Source organism: Chenopodium quinoa, unplaced genomic scaffold (genome assembly GCF_001683475.1).
Source record: "Chenopodium quinoa cultivar QQ74 unplaced genomic scaffold, ASM168347v1, whole genome shotgun sequence".
NCBI classification, from domain to species: Eukaryota; Viridiplantae; Streptophyta; class Magnoliopsida; order Caryophyllales; family Amaranthaceae; genus Chenopodium; species Chenopodium quinoa.
Genome location: NW_018745080.1, coordinates 664739 through 685454, shown reverse-complemented (window position 1 = coordinate 685454; position 20716 = coordinate 664739). Strand labels below are relative to the sequence as shown.

General features: G+C 33.0%; 1 protein-coding gene across 3 annotated transcripts; it reads left to right on the top strand.

The window, feature by feature from the left end:
- Positions 1-11285: 11285 nt before the first annotated feature.
- Positions 11286-19899, top strand: LOC110709650 (putative pentatricopeptide repeat-containing protein At3g15200). 3 transcript variants are annotated; one of them, XM_021887865.1, is made up of 2 exons: positions 11286-11459; positions 17803-19899. In XM_021887865.1, the coding sequence occupies exon 2, from the start codon at positions 18019-18021 to the stop codon at positions 19636-19638; it is 1620 nt and encodes a 539-aa protein (XP_021743557.1). In that variant the 5' UTR covers positions 11286-11459; positions 17803-18018; the 3' UTR covers positions 19639-19899. The 3 variants fall into 3 exon arrangements, with proteins under 3 accessions (XP_021743557.1, XP_021743558.1, XP_021743556.1); XM_021887866.1 differs by lacking the exon at positions 11286-11459 and adding an exon at positions 12411-14385 and having other exon boundaries at positions 17918-19899; XM_021887864.1 differs by lacking the exon at positions 11286-11459 and adding an exon at positions 12411-14385.
- Positions 19900-20716: the final 817 nt, after the last annotated feature.

Below are 20716 nucleotides of genomic sequence, written 5' to 3'. Positions count from 1 at the left end.
TTTGTCAATTGATCATTACTTATTAATAGTTATTATTATATATTCTACTTTATTACAAATGGCACTAGTAGTCCTACCCCTCAATCAATTTTCTTATTCCTCTCTTATCAATCTCTATTTGCCAGCCTATATGACTGTAAAGCTATGTGTTCTGTGCCACCAACTCAACTTCCATCTCTAGCCGAGGTTCGATTAGACTCTCTGAACTGACTCGACCTAAATTGATCTGTTTCGTTCCAAAAAGCGGATGGTCAAAAGTGAATCAGGACTGAAATTGACTTGTTTCGATCTGAATTGATTATGACTATAATAAACTTATAAGTAATAGACAAGAAATTTACTACCTTATCGGGACCCAAACCGAATTACTACATACTTACTAACTCAAATATTACTTAAATATAAAATAGGTGTTTAATGACCAAATATCATGATCAGATTATATCTCCAAAATATAACTTATTATGAAGTTGAGATTAATAATGGACTTAATAATGAATTTTATTTCAACAATTAATCAATTTCATATGTGTGTCTAATTAAACAATGTTTATGTAAATTTTAATCATACCTCGTTCATATTATAAGAATTAATAAAGTTAAATTTATTATTCTTATAGCATTGTCTTGTGTATATGCAAGATAAAGAATTGAGTGAATGAACTTTGTGTGAAAACTGAGAAGTTTAATTATGGTAAAGGTTAAATATATTGGATAAATTATCAAGTAATTATACAAGAGATTCTAGCTAATTTCGGTTATTAGGAAGCATTATTTTTTTATGTAATATTAGGAAGCATTATAAGTTACAATAATAATAATATAATATTGAATTATCCTAAAGATGTAACTAATCTATATACCTATCATTTTCCTGATATCACATATATATATTTTTCAACTTTGATTATGTTTGAACTCATACCTTTAATTCCCTTCTACAATCGATCGTAATGACAATAAACAAATTCATTAACGTATACGAGTACTACCTAAGATCTAATCTACCCTTGATATCATGTAAATTAGGTTTTTCACAATCTCCTTGATGGAAAAATCACCATATAACACAACAATTCTAGTGCCCTTAGAACTTAGAAGGCTAGGATTATAACATTTGGGATATTAAGAATCTATACTAAACTATATATATATATTATGAAAGCTCAAACTCTGTTATCTTAAACCAACTTGTCAAAAATAAGAGGGCATATAACTCAATCGAGTCACACCAGCCTTTAAATATCAATGCTTGATCGATCTGAACTCTTGTTAACGAACTACTCACAGTGTGCTTGACTCGCTTCTCAATAATGAGGCGTTATTATAGTTCACTACCGGGAAATTCAATACTCCATAATTTTCGTTAACACATCCAAAAGTTTCTTGATTGTGAGCTAATTCCTATTTTTCAAATAAACTTTGGAAATATTTCAATACACACAATCTTTTATTTTAACAACAGTGGCTAATGCGTGCGATGCGCGTATCATAGTTAGTCATGTCCGAAAAGCTTTTTCAGTTACTGCCAACATTAATTAAGAAAAATATATAAACAAATATTTTACGGTATAAATATCTGCACACTATTTTCAAGAGTTTTTTTTTTAAAAAAAAAAAAGGGAATAAAAAGAAAATAAGTAAATAAAAAATTTAAAGGATATAATTGTCCAAACACTATTATAAGAATTATCTCAAACTTTTTAAAAGGTAGGAAACTATTAGAAGTTGGTTATGTTAAGATTATATATATGTATAGTTATCTTTGGTAATTATACTTTTAGGAGTATTAAGTTTCCTTCTCCATATATAATTATATATTGGTTTGTAAATATCGATGTAACCCGTTTTCTTAAATTCTTCTCTAGTTTAACAAGAAGCATCGCCGATATGTGTCTTAAAATTAAATAGTGCAAAATTTTCATCCTACAATTTCAGGAATTTTATCAACAAATTTAACATCATAATTTTTCAAAAATGTCAGACGTTTACAAACCAACATTTTGTAGCTTGTTTTAAATCATATAATAATTTTAAAACGAGCGTAATTTTATTAAAATTCTACTCTAAATCTTCATATAAGAACGAACACATTATTAACCTACATTATTTTGGTGTTAGTTACTGTCAAATTTAACTAATATGACATCGATATATCTTTCAAATGTAACTATGATGACTTATAAATATGGTTGGACTGTCCGATTTTGTAGTAACATAAATAATGGACCCGTCGAGCTTTTCCTTGTATTGGGATCACGAAAGACCGATATATTAAATAATTTGTATTAACATCAAATTGAGAGCACTTATTTAATTTCATTATTTATAATTTATTATTATTTTTTTAATTTTATAGTTTATATTTTATAGCTCAAATAAATTTATTGAAATTCACAGAAAATTCGGTGTATATCGTTCCGACCACACACTAGTTAGTTAATTAAAATTTTTACCTATTCACCTTTTCAAAAGGTTGTTTAAGACCTTTGAATCTTTAATATCTACTTAGGTTTATTTCATCATTTATATTTAGTTTATATGGTAAATTTAAATTTGTAACCATTATTGTAAACTTTTATTTGAATCACTCATCTCTGAAAATCACATATAATATCATAACCAGTTAACCACTAATAATACAAATAATTCAAGTAAGACAAGACACCAACTAAGAATGTTGGCAATGTAAGTTACCCACAAATTGTAATGCGGAAGAGACCAAATTACTCGTTCTCCCGCATGTAACCCTTTCAACGGGGTCCATGTGACGTGCGAGTTTATTACACAAAAGGTTGATTAATTGATTATCATCCACATAACGACTATGAGATTCATCAAATCACTTTCTTCTACTTTTTTTTAATCTTCTTTCTTTTGGCCGGGCTGCGTACCGTTATTAAGGATTGCATAGATTGATTATAAATTCACTATTAATCTATTATACCTTGGGATTCTATCTAAGAAATATATAATACAGTAAATACACCCTCTCTCCGTTCATTTGTATACATATGAATTATCTCATTTTGAAAATTGAAGTAATTGTCGATAAAAAAAAATATTTGAAAAAAAAAAAAAAAAAAAAAACCAACATACTCATGTGGAATTTAATTAAATTCATCATAATGCATAATTTTCACAATATTATATTTTTCATAAGTTTTAATAATATGTTAACGGGTTGGTTGTAACATAGCTGATGACTGAGTTGCATGGTTTCCAAGGCTTTGATTACGATTAGAAATTGAAAATAATACTTTGTTCATATATATCATGTGGACAATGATTAACTTTTACTACCTGTTTATTATGCAATAAGAATAATGAATTAAAAGACATTTTTATAGGGAAAGTGTCATGTCAATTAGGGGTGAGCAAGACCGGGTACCCGGTCATATTTGTAATACCCGGATCCGGAACCGGTTATAACCGGGTCCCAAGAATTGGAACTGGTCCCGGAACCGGTTAATACCGGATCCAAATTTTTTGGAACTGGTCCCGGACCCGGTAGGAACCGGTTCCAAAACCGGGTACCCGGTATTATTCAACGTAGTAAAATACTGTTTTTTTCTTTATAATTGTTATATAATATATTATTATATATAATGGAATTTTGCAGGCTAGTTATATTAACATAATAATATCCCTAAATTAGTTTTGGAGGCTAGCAAAATACAAATATTTCAAAATACAAATATTACAAACTAATAAGCCAAAAAGTACCAATTCAACAACCTAAAATATCAGTACAACAAACTTCAACAATGCTGCAAAGTCCAAACATCCAAACATAACCAAAACAACTACTTAAATAAAAGTTCAGAAAAAAAAAGGGAAGAAAAGGAAGGGCAGCAACAGGCAGCAGCTGAGCACACCATCAGCAGGCAGCAGCTGAGCACACCATCAGCCAGCAACAAGACCAGCAGCAAGTCAGCAACCATCTAAGCAACGGAGAAAGACAGCATACAGCAGACAACAAAGCAAAGAGGCAGCAGCCAACAAGGAAGCACAAATTCCCTATAAACAAAAGCCAAAATGTCCTTAGAATATTTGTCATTTGATATCTTTTCATACAATATAATTAAGAATACAATTATACAAACCTTTGTCACATCAATTATTTCCAACAAATTCATTAACTTGTGTGATGCCAGTGTCACTACCATCCAATTCTAAAAAAAACAGTAAACAATATAAGTAATAAACTTAGAGAAATAAAATAGATAAATATACAAAATAATAGAAGTATTAGTGTATTACCTTCTTCATATTTTTGAACATCCTCAAGGAAGCGCTCAATATCAATGCATACATTTGACGCCCTTAACCAATCTTGAGTACAAACTAAAGCTTCCACCATATTTGGCCCCAAACTACTACGAAATTGATCAAGTATGCGACCCGATGTACTAAATGCGGATTCACTAGAAACCGTAGAAATTGGTATAGCCAAAATGTCCTTAGCCAATGTTGACAATACTTTGTATTTGTCACTTTTTTCTTTCCACCAACCCAAAATATCAAACATTTCCCCTTCAACCCTTCTCTCCCGAGCTTCTTCAAGATAATAATCCAATTCACTTTTTTCAACAATAAAATCACTTTCTTCCTCATCAAAATCATCATAAAACTTTTTCATTTGCTCACTATTTGAAGAGCTCAAGTTTTCAGAACCATTATCCACATTGGCAACATTAATATTACGATTATTCTTGGAAGAGGAAGAAGCAATAATAGCATCATAATGGTTAAATAACTTCTGAACATTGTCATACAAATTGTCACAAATAACATCGACTTTGGCAAAGTCGTTAGGATAAAGTTTTTTAAAAGAATACTTCAAAAACCTAAGCTTATATCGAGGATCTAAAACAACCGCAACTAACATCATGATATTAGTTTTACCGAGATCCCCATAATACTTATCAAACTTTTCCCTCATTTGTCTACCCATAATACGAATATCCATATTTGTAGAGTTTTCCCATTCTATCAAACAACTTAACACCTCCAAAACCTCGTGAAAATACAAGTTTGTAGTAACATATAAACTACCCGACATTTTCTTTGTAGACTCATAAAATAATTTCAAACACAAAGACAACACTTTAGCATTTACCCAATCTTCTTGTGTAGGTACTCCATCCTTGAGTTCCCTACTAAAATCAGGATCATCTTCCGCAAACCTATTAAAAGCTTTTTCAAATTTCAATGCGGTTTCAAGCATGAGAAAGGTAGAATTCCATCTAGTTGCCACATCAAGACAAACTGAACCTTTACAAGAAACTTTAACCAACATAGAAGAGTGTGCAAACAATTTAGCTCTAGAAGGTGAACTCCTCACATATCTAACAGCAGCACGAATTCGAGCAATCGAAGACTTCACACTAGATAAACCATCTTTCACAATCAAATTTAGAACATGACAAGCACATCTCATATGAAAAAATTAACCCTCCAAAACAAGTTTATCATGAAAATGTGTTTTCAAATATCCAACCGCCACATCATTTGAACTAGCATTATCAACAGTTAAAGAAAACAATCGATCCTCAATCTCCCATTTAAGAATACATGCCTCCACAACTTTTCCAATTTCCTTACCTTTATGACTATCCATTAATTGAAAATTTAAAATTCTTTTATGCAACTTCCAATTATCATCAATAAAATGAGCAGTCAAACAAAGATAATTAAAATTTTGAATGGAGGTCCAACAATCAGTTGTTAGTGACACTCTCGATTTCAAACACCCAATTAATTTCTTTAATTTTCCACTTTCACAAACAAATATATTCTTCACATCTCTTGCAACTGTAAAACGTGAAGGTATATGAAATTGAGGTACAGCAACACTACAAAAATACCTAAAACCTTCACGCTCAACAATAGAAAATGGTTGTTCATCAACAATAACCATTCTTGCCAAACCAAGTCTACAAGCAGTTTCATCAAATTTCCAATTAGAGACTATAGTAGCATCAGATTCAGGAGACTTGTAAACAGAAATGAGTTTTTGCTTTTTGTCTACATTTGGAGGGTATTTTGAACATGCACCAAGGTGTTTCTTTAATGAAGAAGTTCCATTATTAGTATTACCTGTTAGCATTTTCTCACAATATTTGCATTTGACTTGAACAATTTTTTTGGTTACTGGATCTCTAAAATCCCAAAAATGGTTCCAGTATTCAGACTTCCTCTTGTCACCAACCTTGGTTGATTTGGTTGTTGCATTCTCGTTTCCAACCTCACTTTCATCATCCATAGGGACTGACGAATTGTCGGTATTGCTCATAGTTCTGAAATAGGAACAAATTAAACTTTAATAAGACATAAACATTACACAAAGTACTATTCTCATTAATCTGCAAATTGGGCCTCATTAATCAACACACTAAGTCACTATTCTCACTAACACAGCAAGCAGTGCAAATTAACAAATATAACAGCAAACAAATTTAGTCCAATTCATACAAAGTACAAAGTCTACAAACCAATCCAAATCATACAAACTTAATTTTTCAGTTTAAATAACAAACTAACAAAGTATCAAATCAAACCAATCAATCCATACAAACTCAAATTAAACAAGTTTTAACAGAACTACTTAAGTTAAACATAACATGATCAACATTCAGCAACATTACAGCCAGCAGAACAGCAGAACAATAGCAGCAGCCAGCAGAATAGATCAATCCAGCAGGCAGCAAAGCAGTAGCAACAGAACAGCAGAACAGTAGCAACAGAACAGCAGAACAGTAGCAGCAGCCAGCAGAACATCAACACAGTAGGCCAGTAGCAGCAGATCAACACAGCAGTAGCAGCACAGAGCAATCACTCAAGTATTTCGACCACTTCATCAATTTTAGCATCACCAATTGCCATATTCTTCACAAATTAAAATGTAGCAAGTAAAATCGCAAGTTAAAATCGCAAATTAAAATCGCAATTCACAATTGAACATGCAGTAGCAACGATTAGTATTTAGTACTTTAGTAGGAGAAGACAGGAGAGAGCAAGTAAGTAGAGAAACGATTAAAATCGCAAATTGAATTCGCAAATTGCATATTTCATACCTTAATTAGTAGGAGAAGACAGGAGAGAGAGAAGCAGGTGGACCGTTGACGGTGGTCGCCTGGTGTCCTGGTGTACTGGACGGTGGTCGGAGACTCAGAGGAGACAGTCAGACAGGAGGGAGGACGAAAGAGTGGAGAAAGGCTGAGAGCGTGAGAGGATTAGAGGAATTAGGGTTTTTTTATTTTTTCATTATATACCTAGGGTATTTAGTTTTGGGCCAGGCAGGGGTTTTGTAGGATTGGGCTTATAATTCAGTTGGGTTTTTTAAAAAAAAATAATTTTTTATAACTAAATCAGTACCGGTTCCGGGTACCCGGATTGTCTGGATCCGGGACCGGGTACCCGGAACTGGAATTGGTTTAAACCGGGTACCCAGTGGGTACCGGGTCCGAAATTTTAGGACCCGGTCCCGGAACCGGTTACAACCGGGTCCGACATTTTGGACCCGGTCCCGGAACCGGTGGGACCAGTTCCGGGTCCGGACCCGGCGGATCCTAACCGGTTCCGGGTCCGGTACCGGGTACCCTGGGTCTTTGCTCACCCCTAATGTCAATGTCTCTGATATTTACATAACTTTAATTGTCGTAATTGATCAATTAATTAACAACATTATAAAATATGCGGAGTAATTAATAACATTGTAAAATATGCGGAGTACCTCATATTTTTGCGTTGTAACTTTTGTGTATTATCATCTCTCAATCTCTCTCTCAAATTATTACAATATGACACTTTTCAACCTATACTACTTATGATATTTGTCGATTTTAGAATCAACCAATTATTTTTACCTTACTCTCCTCCTTTAAGTTACTTTTACAATAAAACCAAAGCGCATACTTCCGAGTGCATTTAATAACTCAACAACATTGTCTTCAAGCTTATATCTACACCAATCTTGACCCATTTACCAAATCAACAAGTTTATTATGATAAAGCTTCAACTCATACTAGTTTCACATGATTACATGCTTCTAGAAAATTCTAATTATATAGATCATTATAAAGACTAAAAGAAGCCCCAAATATGAGTTTAATGAAAAGAAATGACAACATAACAGATTAACATTTGGGGTTTTGTAATTGTTAAATCCCACCATATCCAACAAAACATGTACTACATTATCATTGGACGGCGGAATGAAGTAGTTTGAGGTACCAAAAATGTTTTATAATAAACTCCTTTGTACAATTCATTAATAAATAATATCCATATACTAATTCTAACTCATTCCTTAATTAGTTTATTATCACAGCCAAGTTGGCTCTATTCTTCTGCTAGCTAAGCTAATAATCTTAATGGAGGCCATGAATAATAATACTAGACTTCCTGGCTTTAGGGTGTTAACAGTACAATATAATTATTGTGACTTCAGAAGAATTCTAATCAACCAATACGTTGTAGTATAAACAAATCTTTCCCCAAATAAGCTACGAGTGCGAACTACCACTAGATACAATCAAGTTAGCTTTTAGCTTAGCCTTGTATGATGACACATACAAGTTAGACCGATCTATGGGCGTATTGCACGCACGCTTCTTATAAGTTGTATAACTGTTAGACAATTAACGACTTAGCATGGCGGTTAAGGACTTGTATAGTTTTATTAGTGTAAAGTGTAATATGGATATAATGCAAGCCATGGTAGTTAGATAGTTATAAATTTAATTTAACTTAAAAAAAAAAAAAAAAAAAAAAAAAAAAAAAAAGCTAAGGAAAAAGGGGAATAAAATGTTTAAGTTGATGTGGATATTAAAGGAGAGAGAAAAAGGTAGTGGGGGGAAGGAAATCCAGCTCATAGTGCTGAAGGAGTTGATACTGACCCCACGTGGAGAGGTGCTACCAGTTCATGGAGTACAAACACAATTGTAAAGATTTCTCAATTATAAATTATAATTACTATTACGAATTTTTTAGGAGACCTTCAGAGCTGTCTCACAGCTCAGTTATATACTTATATGGACTCCCTCTAACTATAAACTATACCCTACATGCACCCTGCCCTTGTAAAAGTATTTGGGTGCGGTTTTATTTTTTAATTTAAAAAAAAAATCTTTCGATTTCTAAATAAATGTCTTACTATAGTTGATTTTAGATAGTGGAGTTCGATTGATTAATACGAAGCAGTATTTATAGAAAACTGGATACAAAAATTTGGTGGATTAAAAGTTACTCCGTAATAAAATAAGTTGATTTGTATGAAATAAAGCTTTTATCTAAGAACAAGTTTTTTGGGTGAAATGAAATTTTTATTTAGAGAGCATATAAAATATGAGGGATTTATATAATGTTAGTTGGATATTTGGAGCGTTAGTCACAGAGCAAGTATATATGCAAGTGCTTTTCTTTTAAACATTCTCTCTTTTTCATGAGAGCTAAGTGTAGCTCCCTTTCAATCTAAAAGGACACCCTTTTGCTTTGACTTGGGTACGTAGAAAAGGACTTTAAAAGAAGCATGGTTTCTAACTTTAGAAGGGTTATCCATGTAATATATATATATATATATATATATAACATGAGCTTTTAAATTAGTTCAACTTGCTTGAGAATGATCATTAATAAAGTGGCCTTTAGTCTCTACTATATTACGGAGTACTTGATTACTTTGTTTGTGGAAGTTATTTGAGGGTATCTCACTTATAAATTCGGAGCTTATAAGATTTTAATTAATCTAAACTCAAGTCAGGTTAGGCTTCTGATAGGGAAAAGATTTCTTAAAAACATACATATAGTTATGCATTCTAAATAATCAAACCTAAAACCTCTTATTAAGTTGGAATAAGTCTTTCATCAACCGATCCAAGCTCAAGTTGAAGAGAAAATGATACTTCAAATTCCAACCCCATAACACCATGATTTATTTCATAATTACAAACTCATCATATCACTTTGCAAAGTAATTCAAATTCCAAAAGGCTAAATTTAATACTAATGCGCCTCTTCAACTTATTATTTCGATTTATTTAAAATTTTAAACTTAACTTATCTAAAATTAAATTATCTAAATAGATGTAGAGTTATATAAACATATTTGAATTGAATTTTGTCTATAATAAATACTTGCAGATGTGTCTAAATTATATAATACATAACTTGCTTGAAATAACATTATATGTATATGAAACAAACTAATTTTGTCTAAACTACTTATCATATATGTGTAAACTTACTTCGTAATGAAATTTAACTCGTTCAAGACAATTAAGTGATACTCATAGTCTTTCAAACTAAAGAGTAACATGATTAAGACAAGAGGTCAAGAGGTTACTAAGCTAATGGGTCACTTACTTTGGGTTTGGGTTATGTCATATTTGGGTAAGGATAATGATTTTAATTCAAAAATAGGTCATGTGGACTCATGTCAGTCTATCAAGTAAGGAGATCTTTAATTCAAGAACAAGTCACGGTGGATGGGTCGGAGTGCATCTCAGCTATGTACATTTACAAAGCATATAGGAGGGCAAAAATGTAAATTCGGCAAGCTTTAGAATTAAAAATGAAAAAAGCTGACTTTACGGTGGTACATTATAATGTACTATTAAACTATAAGTTGTCTTAATAGTACTTTCGTGAACTATTATGCATGTGGTGGTACCTTTTGCATTCTATAAGTTGAACATTTTCCCCCAAAATACTAACCACCTATCACCTATTATGCATGTAGTGATACATTTTTCCATCCTATATGTTTGCTAACAAATAGCAACTATGCGCTAAGGGTTAACCTATGGGTAGATCCACTTAGATAGAGTCTCTCATATGATGAATTACCACATAGGTAACCTAGTTGGGTGAGGCATCAATTTGGGTAATTGGGTTGGATGTGATAAGTTCGAGTTGAGCCGAGTCAATTCAAAGTTAAGTCATACTTCCTCCGTTTCTTTTTAGCTGACACGTTTCTTTAGTCACGTTTGTCAATGCACAACTTTAACCATTTATATCTTTAATTACCAATAAGCAAAATTTGAAAATTTGATATTTTGAAATATATATATCGTGACGAATCTAACAAGATCCCACATGATTATATTTTTTCATTACGCATAAAGCACAAAATATGGACAAAGGCGAGTGTGTGAATAATGCTAAAGTCAAATCGTGTCAACTAAAAAAAAAAGGTAATATTAATTATTGTATTTGTAGTTTTGTACGAGTTGAAATCTAAATTGAGTTTCTTTAGATCATATCGGGTTGATTGAGCCAGGACACCTCTCGATTGGCAAAGTTAAGTCGATATTTTTTGTTTAGTAGGTTCCATATTACACCATTTCAAGTGAAAAATTAGAGTAATAATTTTACTTCGTGAGAACTCACAATTATTCGCGGAATCGCAGTACACTCACTTCCGTCTCTCTTCTCGTCTCTCTGCTTTATCAAGGTATTTTTTGTCAAATTTTTTGGTTAATTTTTGTGCTTTAGAAAGTCCGAAAAAACCTGATTCTCTGAACAATTAATAGTATATGTTAATTTTTCGCTAATTTCATTTAATTTGCATATTTTTTGATGCCATTATTAATGTCATGAGTTTAATAAGCTTGTTTTCAGAGAAATTTGTTCAATAGCTGGGTTAATTTGGGCTAAAAGTCTAATATCTACTGATTTTCTGGGAATTAGGGTTTTTCGTTTATTCTTCATAGCTAATTTGCTTGTAATTTGTTATTGTTGTGTATCCTTTCACTTTATCTGATGACCTTGAGCGATATTAGGTGCAATTGAGGTGTATGGTGGATGAAATATTGGATAAATGTTAGTTCTTCAAGATGAATGTGCTATTTGTAATATAGTATTGCGCTTTATGTTTTGTTAAATTTGGAAGTTGTATAAGAAGATTACTTGATTTTGGGCTTTGGCATGTGGCGGTTGCTCTACCTTAGTTTAAATTTCTGTAGTTGGTTGAATATGTTTTTTTTGGTGTTAAGAAAGTCACGGGGGCAAGTGATGAGAATCGATTCTAGGATGACTTGGAACCTTGAATATGTTCTATATCAATATTTTTGAAACAAGAGTTGTGGTTTAGGCAAGTTGGCAACATTAGGCATGGTGCGCTAGAAATTGAGGTTTGTTTTGTGCGTGGGTAATTGTAGATGACATGGGTAATTGAAGATGTTTAGACTCATCTAATATATGATACGAAGTATATATGAGTAGCAAGACTTACACTTTGTTTGGATATAAGGAAATGGAAGGAAAAGAAGGGAAGAGAAAAGGAGGGGGACAAACTCTCTTGTTTGGGAAAATGATTGGGGGAAGGAAGGGAAAGGAGAGGGAGGGATCCATTTTTTCTCTCTCTTTAATAAGCATAATACCTCTCTCTCTCCCCCCCCCCCTTTTTTTCCCTTCCCTTACTCCTCTTTCCCTCCCCTTCCTTTTCTTCCTTATTTGCTATCCAAACAAAGCGTTAGTGTGGTAAATTGCGGATTGGGAAAATGAAGGTTTTGTCCCTTTAGTGAATCTTATAAACATAGATATTTGTAGTTTAGTTGTTCTTGCAACAGGCTACACAATTTCAAGCTACTATATAAACTAAGTGTCTGCGGGTTATCTTTCTCTGTTTTGTATACCGTAAATCTTGGATGTGGCAAATTGTGAAAGTACTTCTGAAGTAACAAGGCAACTTACTTTCTAAAATTTGAAGTTGGAAACATGTCTGTTAGAATTTTATTTTGGTCTCACAAGGATAGTGGTTTGGTTTTGGTTCTTAGGCATATTGTAATAAACATGGAAGAGCTCCTAATCATAAATTAGGCTCTATGAAGCCCTCTTTCTATGTGAAACTCTAGTAGCCACCCTTTCTCCTTTCTCTTCGTGCCTCATTGTAATAGAGACTAAATTCTCAACTCCCTCCGAATCATATCAACCTCATTCTATTTCGTAATAGAGACTAATATTTATATAAAAAAAATTATACTTCTTCCGTTCTTTTAATATTATAGCACTAGTCTATTAAAGAAATTTCACAAATATTGCACAGGTTTTATTTTAGGACAAAAAATATCGTTTACATCACATGGACAATTTTGTATTATTACTTTCTCTTTCTTCCTATTTCCTACTACCAAAATTATTGTGCTCAACCTATATGGTGCAATAATAAAAAAAAAAAAATAGAGGAAATATACAATCGGGTGTAAGGTGTACCCAAGGGTAGTTTTCTAGCTCATTAAGTGCACCTACATATATGTGCACGCGAATGTATATAAAAGGTGCCTAAATTTTCATGTTATAAGGGTGTAGTGGCTAGGGCACATAAACTAGCGACTACAACTAGGAGATTAGGAGATACCCCTAACCATTGTGTTTGTTCTAGAACTACCCAAAAACAAAACAACTCCCTCCTTTTCTTTGTCGTCTTGTTAAAGCCTTCTTCACTTCACTTTCAAAAAAAAAAAAAAATTAGTAAAAAAAAAAAAATTAGTTCGGTAAAAATAAGTTCAATTTAGTAAAAATAAGTTTAGAAAAAAATTTGTAACTTCAAATATATTATAGAAATAAAGCAACCAATTCGAGGAAAAAAAAGATACTATAGTGTTTTTCTTCCTACTTTTGCTTTATTCCTTTATTGTGTTTGTATTCGAAGGAGAAGATCTTCGATTTGAACACTTATGCTCAGCCAATTTCGAATCGATAAGGTGAGCTTCGACTCATTGGCTGTTTGGTTTAGGTTAGGCTAGTTTGAAGTTAAATAAGATCTTTGATTATCTTATAATAGGTAAATTTCATATTTGGGTCGAGCTCGTTAGGTTAGATTCGAATACAATTTTATAGAAACTTGATACTCAATGCACACAAGATAATCTCTTTTAGGCTGCCTATGATGTACAACTATAACCATAATACAAACACAACGCCTTTCATATTTTTTTGTAATTATGTACCGTACTTGTATACTTCATATAAATTGTATTTTTTTTAGCAAAAATATATAATGTCATTTTTTATTTTGTTTTTACAATTTTAACCTAATCATTAAAGAGTAAACGTTGCAACTAAAAAATAACAGCGAAAAACTAAATTTTGACACGCAAACGCTAGGTTGCGATAGAAGAAGTTATAGGCAACTCGGTAGTAAACTTCGAAAACATGAGCAATAGAACACTTGCTACTTAAACAAAACCCTAGCAGACCTCACAAACCAGTAAGGAGAAAACGCCTCTTTCTCCTCTCACAAACTCTCGCAACCAATCGCAGCTTCATACTTCTTCTTCACCAAAGCTTCAACTTCTTAGCTTTCACGCTTCCTTCTATACCTACTTTCTCTTCCTTCTCTCTCCACTTTTGCTGCGATCTCTCTGCTTTCAATCAAGGTATTTTTCTCTCAATTTTTTGTTAATTTGTTATTGTTATTATGTTTTATGCTATGAACGATTTATATTTTTGTTTTTTTGATGATTTAAGTTCAATTTCTTATGTTTTGATGACTTTAAGGTCGATTTCGGAGATTTTTTGGATATTTTGTGTTTAATATGGCTAAAATCTGGTATTGATTTTGCGATTAGGGTTTTTCATGTACCAATCAAGCAAATTTGTTTGTAATCAAATTGATTTATGCATCTTCTTACCATAGTTGCCGACATAGCGCAAAACTATTGGAAGAATTATTGTTTTTCGAGATGAATATATTTATACAGTATACTATATGTTTTATTGCGCTGATTTTTGTAGTTGGTTGTGTTTGTTCTGTTTCTATATTATGGCGGTTAAATCTTCGAAGTGAGATTTGCTGGGTTGACATCATTAGGTTTGATGTGTTAGATATTGTGCTTTGTTTTGCGCGGTGGTAATTGTTGCTGGTGATTGTAATCAGGTTGATTATCGACATTTCTGAAAAATTGAAGATGTTTGGACTAAAAATACTTGGTGTGGTAAATTACATATTGTGATAATTAAGGATTTTGTTCTTTAAGTGAATCTTCTTTGGTTGGTGAGAGTAATTGTATATATTCGTAGTTTAGTAGGTCTTCTAACAGGCTAAACGGTATCAAGCTTTTAAATCAGCTGGGACTCTGATGTTGCCTTTCGTAAGGAAAAAAAGTCTCCCCAAGATGATTTGAAAGCAGGGTGAGGCAGATTCAATATTACCTTTATCTGCCCAAAAAATTTCTAGTAGTGAGAGATAAGCAGTGAAGACAAACATACTTTCTGATTCCTCATATCTGTCATAATTAAAGCAAATTTTTTATGTTAAAGAAGTATTTACTAACACTGAATCGACCTATTTAACCCATGCTATTCCCCATTTAAAAACAATAAAAGCAAAAAAATGGAACTTATTAAATTTGCTGCTATTTTCTTTCTAATCTTTAAGAATGCAAATATTTTAGAAAAAATGATAAAAAGAGGGCTTCATAGAGCTTAATTTATGATTAGGAGCTCTTCAATGTATATTACAATATGCCTAAGAACCAAAACCAAACCACTATCATTGTGAGACCAAAATAAAATTCAAAAGGACATGTTTCCAACTTTAAATTTTAGAAAGTAAGCTAGTACTTTCACAATTTGCCACATCCAAGACAAATTCTTAAAGGAAAACACATTTTTACGGTATACAAAATAGAGAAAGATAACCCACAGTAGCTTGAAATTGTGTAGCCTGTTACAAGAACAACTAAACTACAAATATCTATATTTACAAGATTTGCTAAAGGGACAAAACTTTCATTATCCCAATCTGCAATTTACGACACTAACGCTTTGTTTTGATAGCTAATAAGGAAGAAAAGGAAGGGGAAGGAAAGAGGAGTAAGGGAAGTGAAAAGAAAGGGAGGGGAGAGGGGAGCTCCATTTTTCCTTTAAATCTCTCCAAATTTAGAGGTATTATGCTTATTAAAGAGAGAGGGAAAATGGATCTCTCCCTCTACTTTCCCTTCCTTCCCCCAATCATTTACCCAAACAAGAGAGTTTTTGTTTAGAAAATTCCATATTACACCATTCCAAGTGAAAAAATTAGAGTAATAATTTTACTTCGTGAGAACTCACAATTATTCGCAGAATCGCACTACACTCACTTCCGTCTCTCTTCTCGTTCACTCTACTTTATCAAGGTATTTTTTTTGTCAAATTTTTTGGTTAATTTTTGTGCTTTAGACAATCCGAAAAAACCTGATTCTCTGAACAATAAACAGTTTATGTTAATTTTCGCTAATTTCATTTAATTTGCATATTTTTTATGCCATTTTTAATCTCATGAGTTTAATAAACTTGTTTTTTTAGAATATTTGTTCAATAGCTTGGTTAATTTGGGCTAAAAGCCTAATATCTACTGATTTTCTGCGATTTAGGGTTTTGTTTACTCTTCATAGCTAATTTGCTTGTAATTTGATATTGTTGTGTATCCTTTCACTTTATATGATGACCTTGAGCGATATTAGGTGCAATTGGGTGTATAGTGGATGAAACATTGGATTAATGTTAGTTCTTCAAGATGAATGTGCTATTTGTAATATAGTATTGCGCTTTATGTTTTGTTAAATTTGGAAGTTGTATAAGAAGATTACTTGATTTTGGGCTTCGGCATGTGGCGGTTGCTCCACATTAGTTTAAATTTCTGTAGTTGGTTGAATATATTTTTTTTTGGTGTTAAGAGAGCCACAAGGGCGAGTGATGAGAATCGATCCTAGGATCACCTGGACCCGAGAGGAGAACTCTAACCACTTTTTTATCCCTCACTCTCATAGGTGCTTGAATATGTTCTGTATCGATATTTTTGAAACAAGAGTTGTGGTTTAGGCAAGTTGGCAACATTAGGCATGGTGTGCTAGAAATTGTGGTTTGTTTTGTGCGTGGGTAATTGTAGATGACATGGGTAATTGAAGATGTTTAGACTCATCTGATATATGATACGAAGTATATATGAGTAGCAAGACTTACCCTTTGTTTGGATATAAGGAAATGGAAGAAAAAGAAGGGAAGAGAAAAGGAGGGGGACAAACTCTCTTGTTTGGGTAAATGATTGGGGGAAGGAAGGGAAAGGAGAGGGAGGGATCCATTTTCCCTCTCTCTTTAATAATCATAATACCTCCAAATTAGGAGAGATTTGAAGGGGAATGGAGCTCACCTCCCCCCCCCCCCCCTTCTTTTCCCTTCCCTTACTCCTCTTTCCCTCCCCTTCCTTTTCTTCCTTATTTGCTATCCAAACAAAGCGTTAGTGTGGTAAATTGCGGATTGGGAAAATGAAGGTTTTGTCCCTTTAGCAAATCTTGTAAACATAGATACTTTTAGTTTAGTTGTTCTTGTAACAGGCTACACAATTTCAAGCTACTGTATAAGCTAAGCTAAGTGTCTGCTGGTTATCTTTCTCTATTTTGTATACCGTAAAAATGTGTTTTCGTGTAAGAATTTGTCTTGGATGTGGCAAATTGTGAAAGTACTTCTGAAATAACAAGGCAGCTTACTTTCTAAAATTTGAAGTTGGAAACATGTCTGTTAGAATTTTTTGGTCTCACAAGGATAGTGGTTTGGTTTTGGTTTTGGTTCTTAGCATATTGTAATAAACATGGAAGAGCTCCTAATCATAAATTAAGCTCTATGAAGCCCTCTTTTTATTATTTTTTTTAAAATATTTGCATTCTTGAAGATTAGAAAGAAAATGGCAGCAAATTTAATAAGTTCCATATTTTTGCTTTTATTGTTTTTAAATGGGGAATAACATGGGTTAAATAGGTCGATTAAGTGCTAATAAATACTTCTTTAACATAAGAAATTTGCTTTAATTTTGACAGATATATGTATTGAGGAATCAGACAAGTATGTTTGTCTTTACTGCTTATCTCTCACTACTAGAAATTTTTTGGGCTGATAAAAGGTAATATTGAATCTGCCTCACCCTGCTTTCAGATCATTTTGGGATACTTTTTTTACTTTAGGTGAATAAGAAGATATTAGCACTGCTTTTTTGGAACTTCAATTAGCCTCCTTGGGATTCAAAGGAGACTACCATGCTTCGTCAACTTGGATATTTACTTACAATTTGCAGAGTTATTCAACAAGATCTCAAATATAAGCTAGGGGCAGTACCCAATTATCATTTTCTCTATTCTCTTCACATTTGTCCTCCATGTTTTCCCTCCAACCTGGCCAAGTTTCGTGCTTTTCACCTTGAAGAAGACTCATATTTATGTAATAAAAGAATAGAGCTTCATGAGCTTCAAAAGAATTCTGAAGAGCTACCAATGAACTTTGATATGACTGCTCTCAAGGTTCAAAATTTGCTTAAAGAATTCTCAAATAAATCAAATGAAGAGCTTGTTCAAGCTCTTGATAATTGTGTACTGACTTTAAGTGAGGATTTGGTGCTTAATGTGTTTAAACGATTTCATTCAGATTGGAAATTGGCATTTCTGTTCTTTAGATGGGTATCTAATAATCCAAGTGGGTATTTGCCAGAATCTAGGGTTTACAATGAACTCCTTGGGATATTGGGAAAGGCCAAGCGGTTTCAGGAACTCATTCAAGTGTTTGATGAAATGTCGAAGAGAGGAACCATAAATGAGAGGTCGTATGGGATTGTGGTTCATAGGTATGCTGCTGCTCATAGGATTGATGATGCAATTGAATTTTTCAATAAGAGGAAGCAGTATGGCCTTCAGAATGATTTAATTGCTTTCCAAACACTTTTGATGTCTTTGTGTCGGTACAAACATGTTGAGGCTGCTGAATTTTTGTTCCATTCAAAGAAATGTGAGTTTCAGTATGATACTAAGACCTGGAATATTATCCTTAATGGTTGGTGTGTGCTAGGCAGTCTACGCGAAACAAAGAGATTTTGGAATGAGATTATCTGCTCTAGATGTAAACCTGACAAAATTACATATGGGATTTTCATAAATGCACTATGCAAGTCAGGGAAAATTAGTACGGCAGTGAAGTTGTTACATGCTATGTGGGAGAAGGGTTGCACTCCAGACGTGGTAATTTGCAACAGTATCATTGACGGGCTGTGTTTTAAGAAGAGAATTCCTGAAGCCATCAAAATATTGAGGGAGATGAATGAGAAAGACTGTGAGCCTGATGTGGTGACTTACAACTGCCTTATTAAGCACATGTGTAAGATTCAGAGGACGGAGGCAGTCTTCCAATTATTGGATGAAATGGAGCAGAAGGGTGGTAATTGTTCCCCAAATTCTAGGACTTATTGTCACTTATTGACATCTACAAAAAGACCAGAGGAAGTTCAGACTTTGCTTGAAAGAATGAAATCAAATGGATGCGAGATCACAGGAGACTTGTATAACTTGCTGCTGAAGTTGTATATGAATTGGAATTGTGAAGAAAATGTTCAATCAACTTGGGCTGAAATGTTGAGAGATGGCATGGGACTTGATCAGCGATCTTACACGGTTATGATCCATGGGAGGTATGACCAAGGAAGAATAGAAGATGCTTTGGATTATGTCGAAGAAATGACATCGAAGGGAATGGTGTTAGAGCCCAGGACGAAATTGTTGGTTGACGCCATGAACATCAAGATGAAAGAGAAAGGTATAGAAAAAATCAACGATACTAAACTGTCTAGCTATGCGCATAAGAGAGCAGATACATTGCTCTCTCATCAATGAAGCTTTGGCAATGCTGAACTTTTCTTTGGTTGCGTATATCATCCTCCGATATACTACTATGTAGGAATTTCTCTGTATTAACACGAACCTTAGGTGCAATTTTGTTCTACTTCTACATGTATTGTATTTTTTTTTACCTTCATCCTTTTTTTTTTTTTTTTTTTGCTGTATATAATGACACGAAAAATTATTACTGCTGCAGAAGTTATTATTTAGAGAATAACATAAATTCAGGGAATAAATGTTCTCTGTTTTAATTCATTGGTCATGTTTGGTCACCTTTTTTTTTTGGTAGTCCGGAAAAGGAGCAGGGTTTATATGGGCAATGATTATTGCTAGGAAATGCTAGGGTCACTTGCTCAATTGTTTGTCCAAATGGATGATTTGCAATATCCTTGGATTCTAGAACTCCCACCGCTCCGCGTTAAATGGGAAGGTATTAAGGATTCTTGATCTCAACCAAAGTTAATACTACGTACAAATTATGGATCAAATAGAGTAGTATTTTTCTATGTGAAACTCTAGTAGCCACCCTTTCTCCTTTCTCTTCGTGCCTCATTGCTCATTGTAATAGAAACTAAATCCTCAACTCCCTTCGAATCTTACCAACCTTATTCTATTTCGTAATAGAGACTAATATTTATATAAAAAAAAATTTATACTTCCTCCGTTCTTTTAATATTATAGCACTTTTCTATTAAAGAAATTTCACAAATATTGCACAGTTTTTATTTTAGGACAAAAAATATCTTATTCTTTAGTTTATGTTTACATCATATAGACAATTTTGTATTTTTACTTTCTCTTTCTTCCTTTTTCCTACTACCAAATTTATTGTGCTCAACCTATATGGTGCAATAATTAAAAAAAAAAAATAGAGGAAATATACAATCGGGTGCAAGGTGTACCCAAGGGTAGTTTTCTAGCTCATTAGGTGCACCTACATATATGTGCACGCGAATGTATATAAAAGGTGCCCAAATTTTCATGTCATAAGGGTGTGGTGGCTAGGGCACATAAACTAACTAGGGCTGAGCAAAATTATTTGAAGATTCGAAAAAAATCCGATCCGATAATT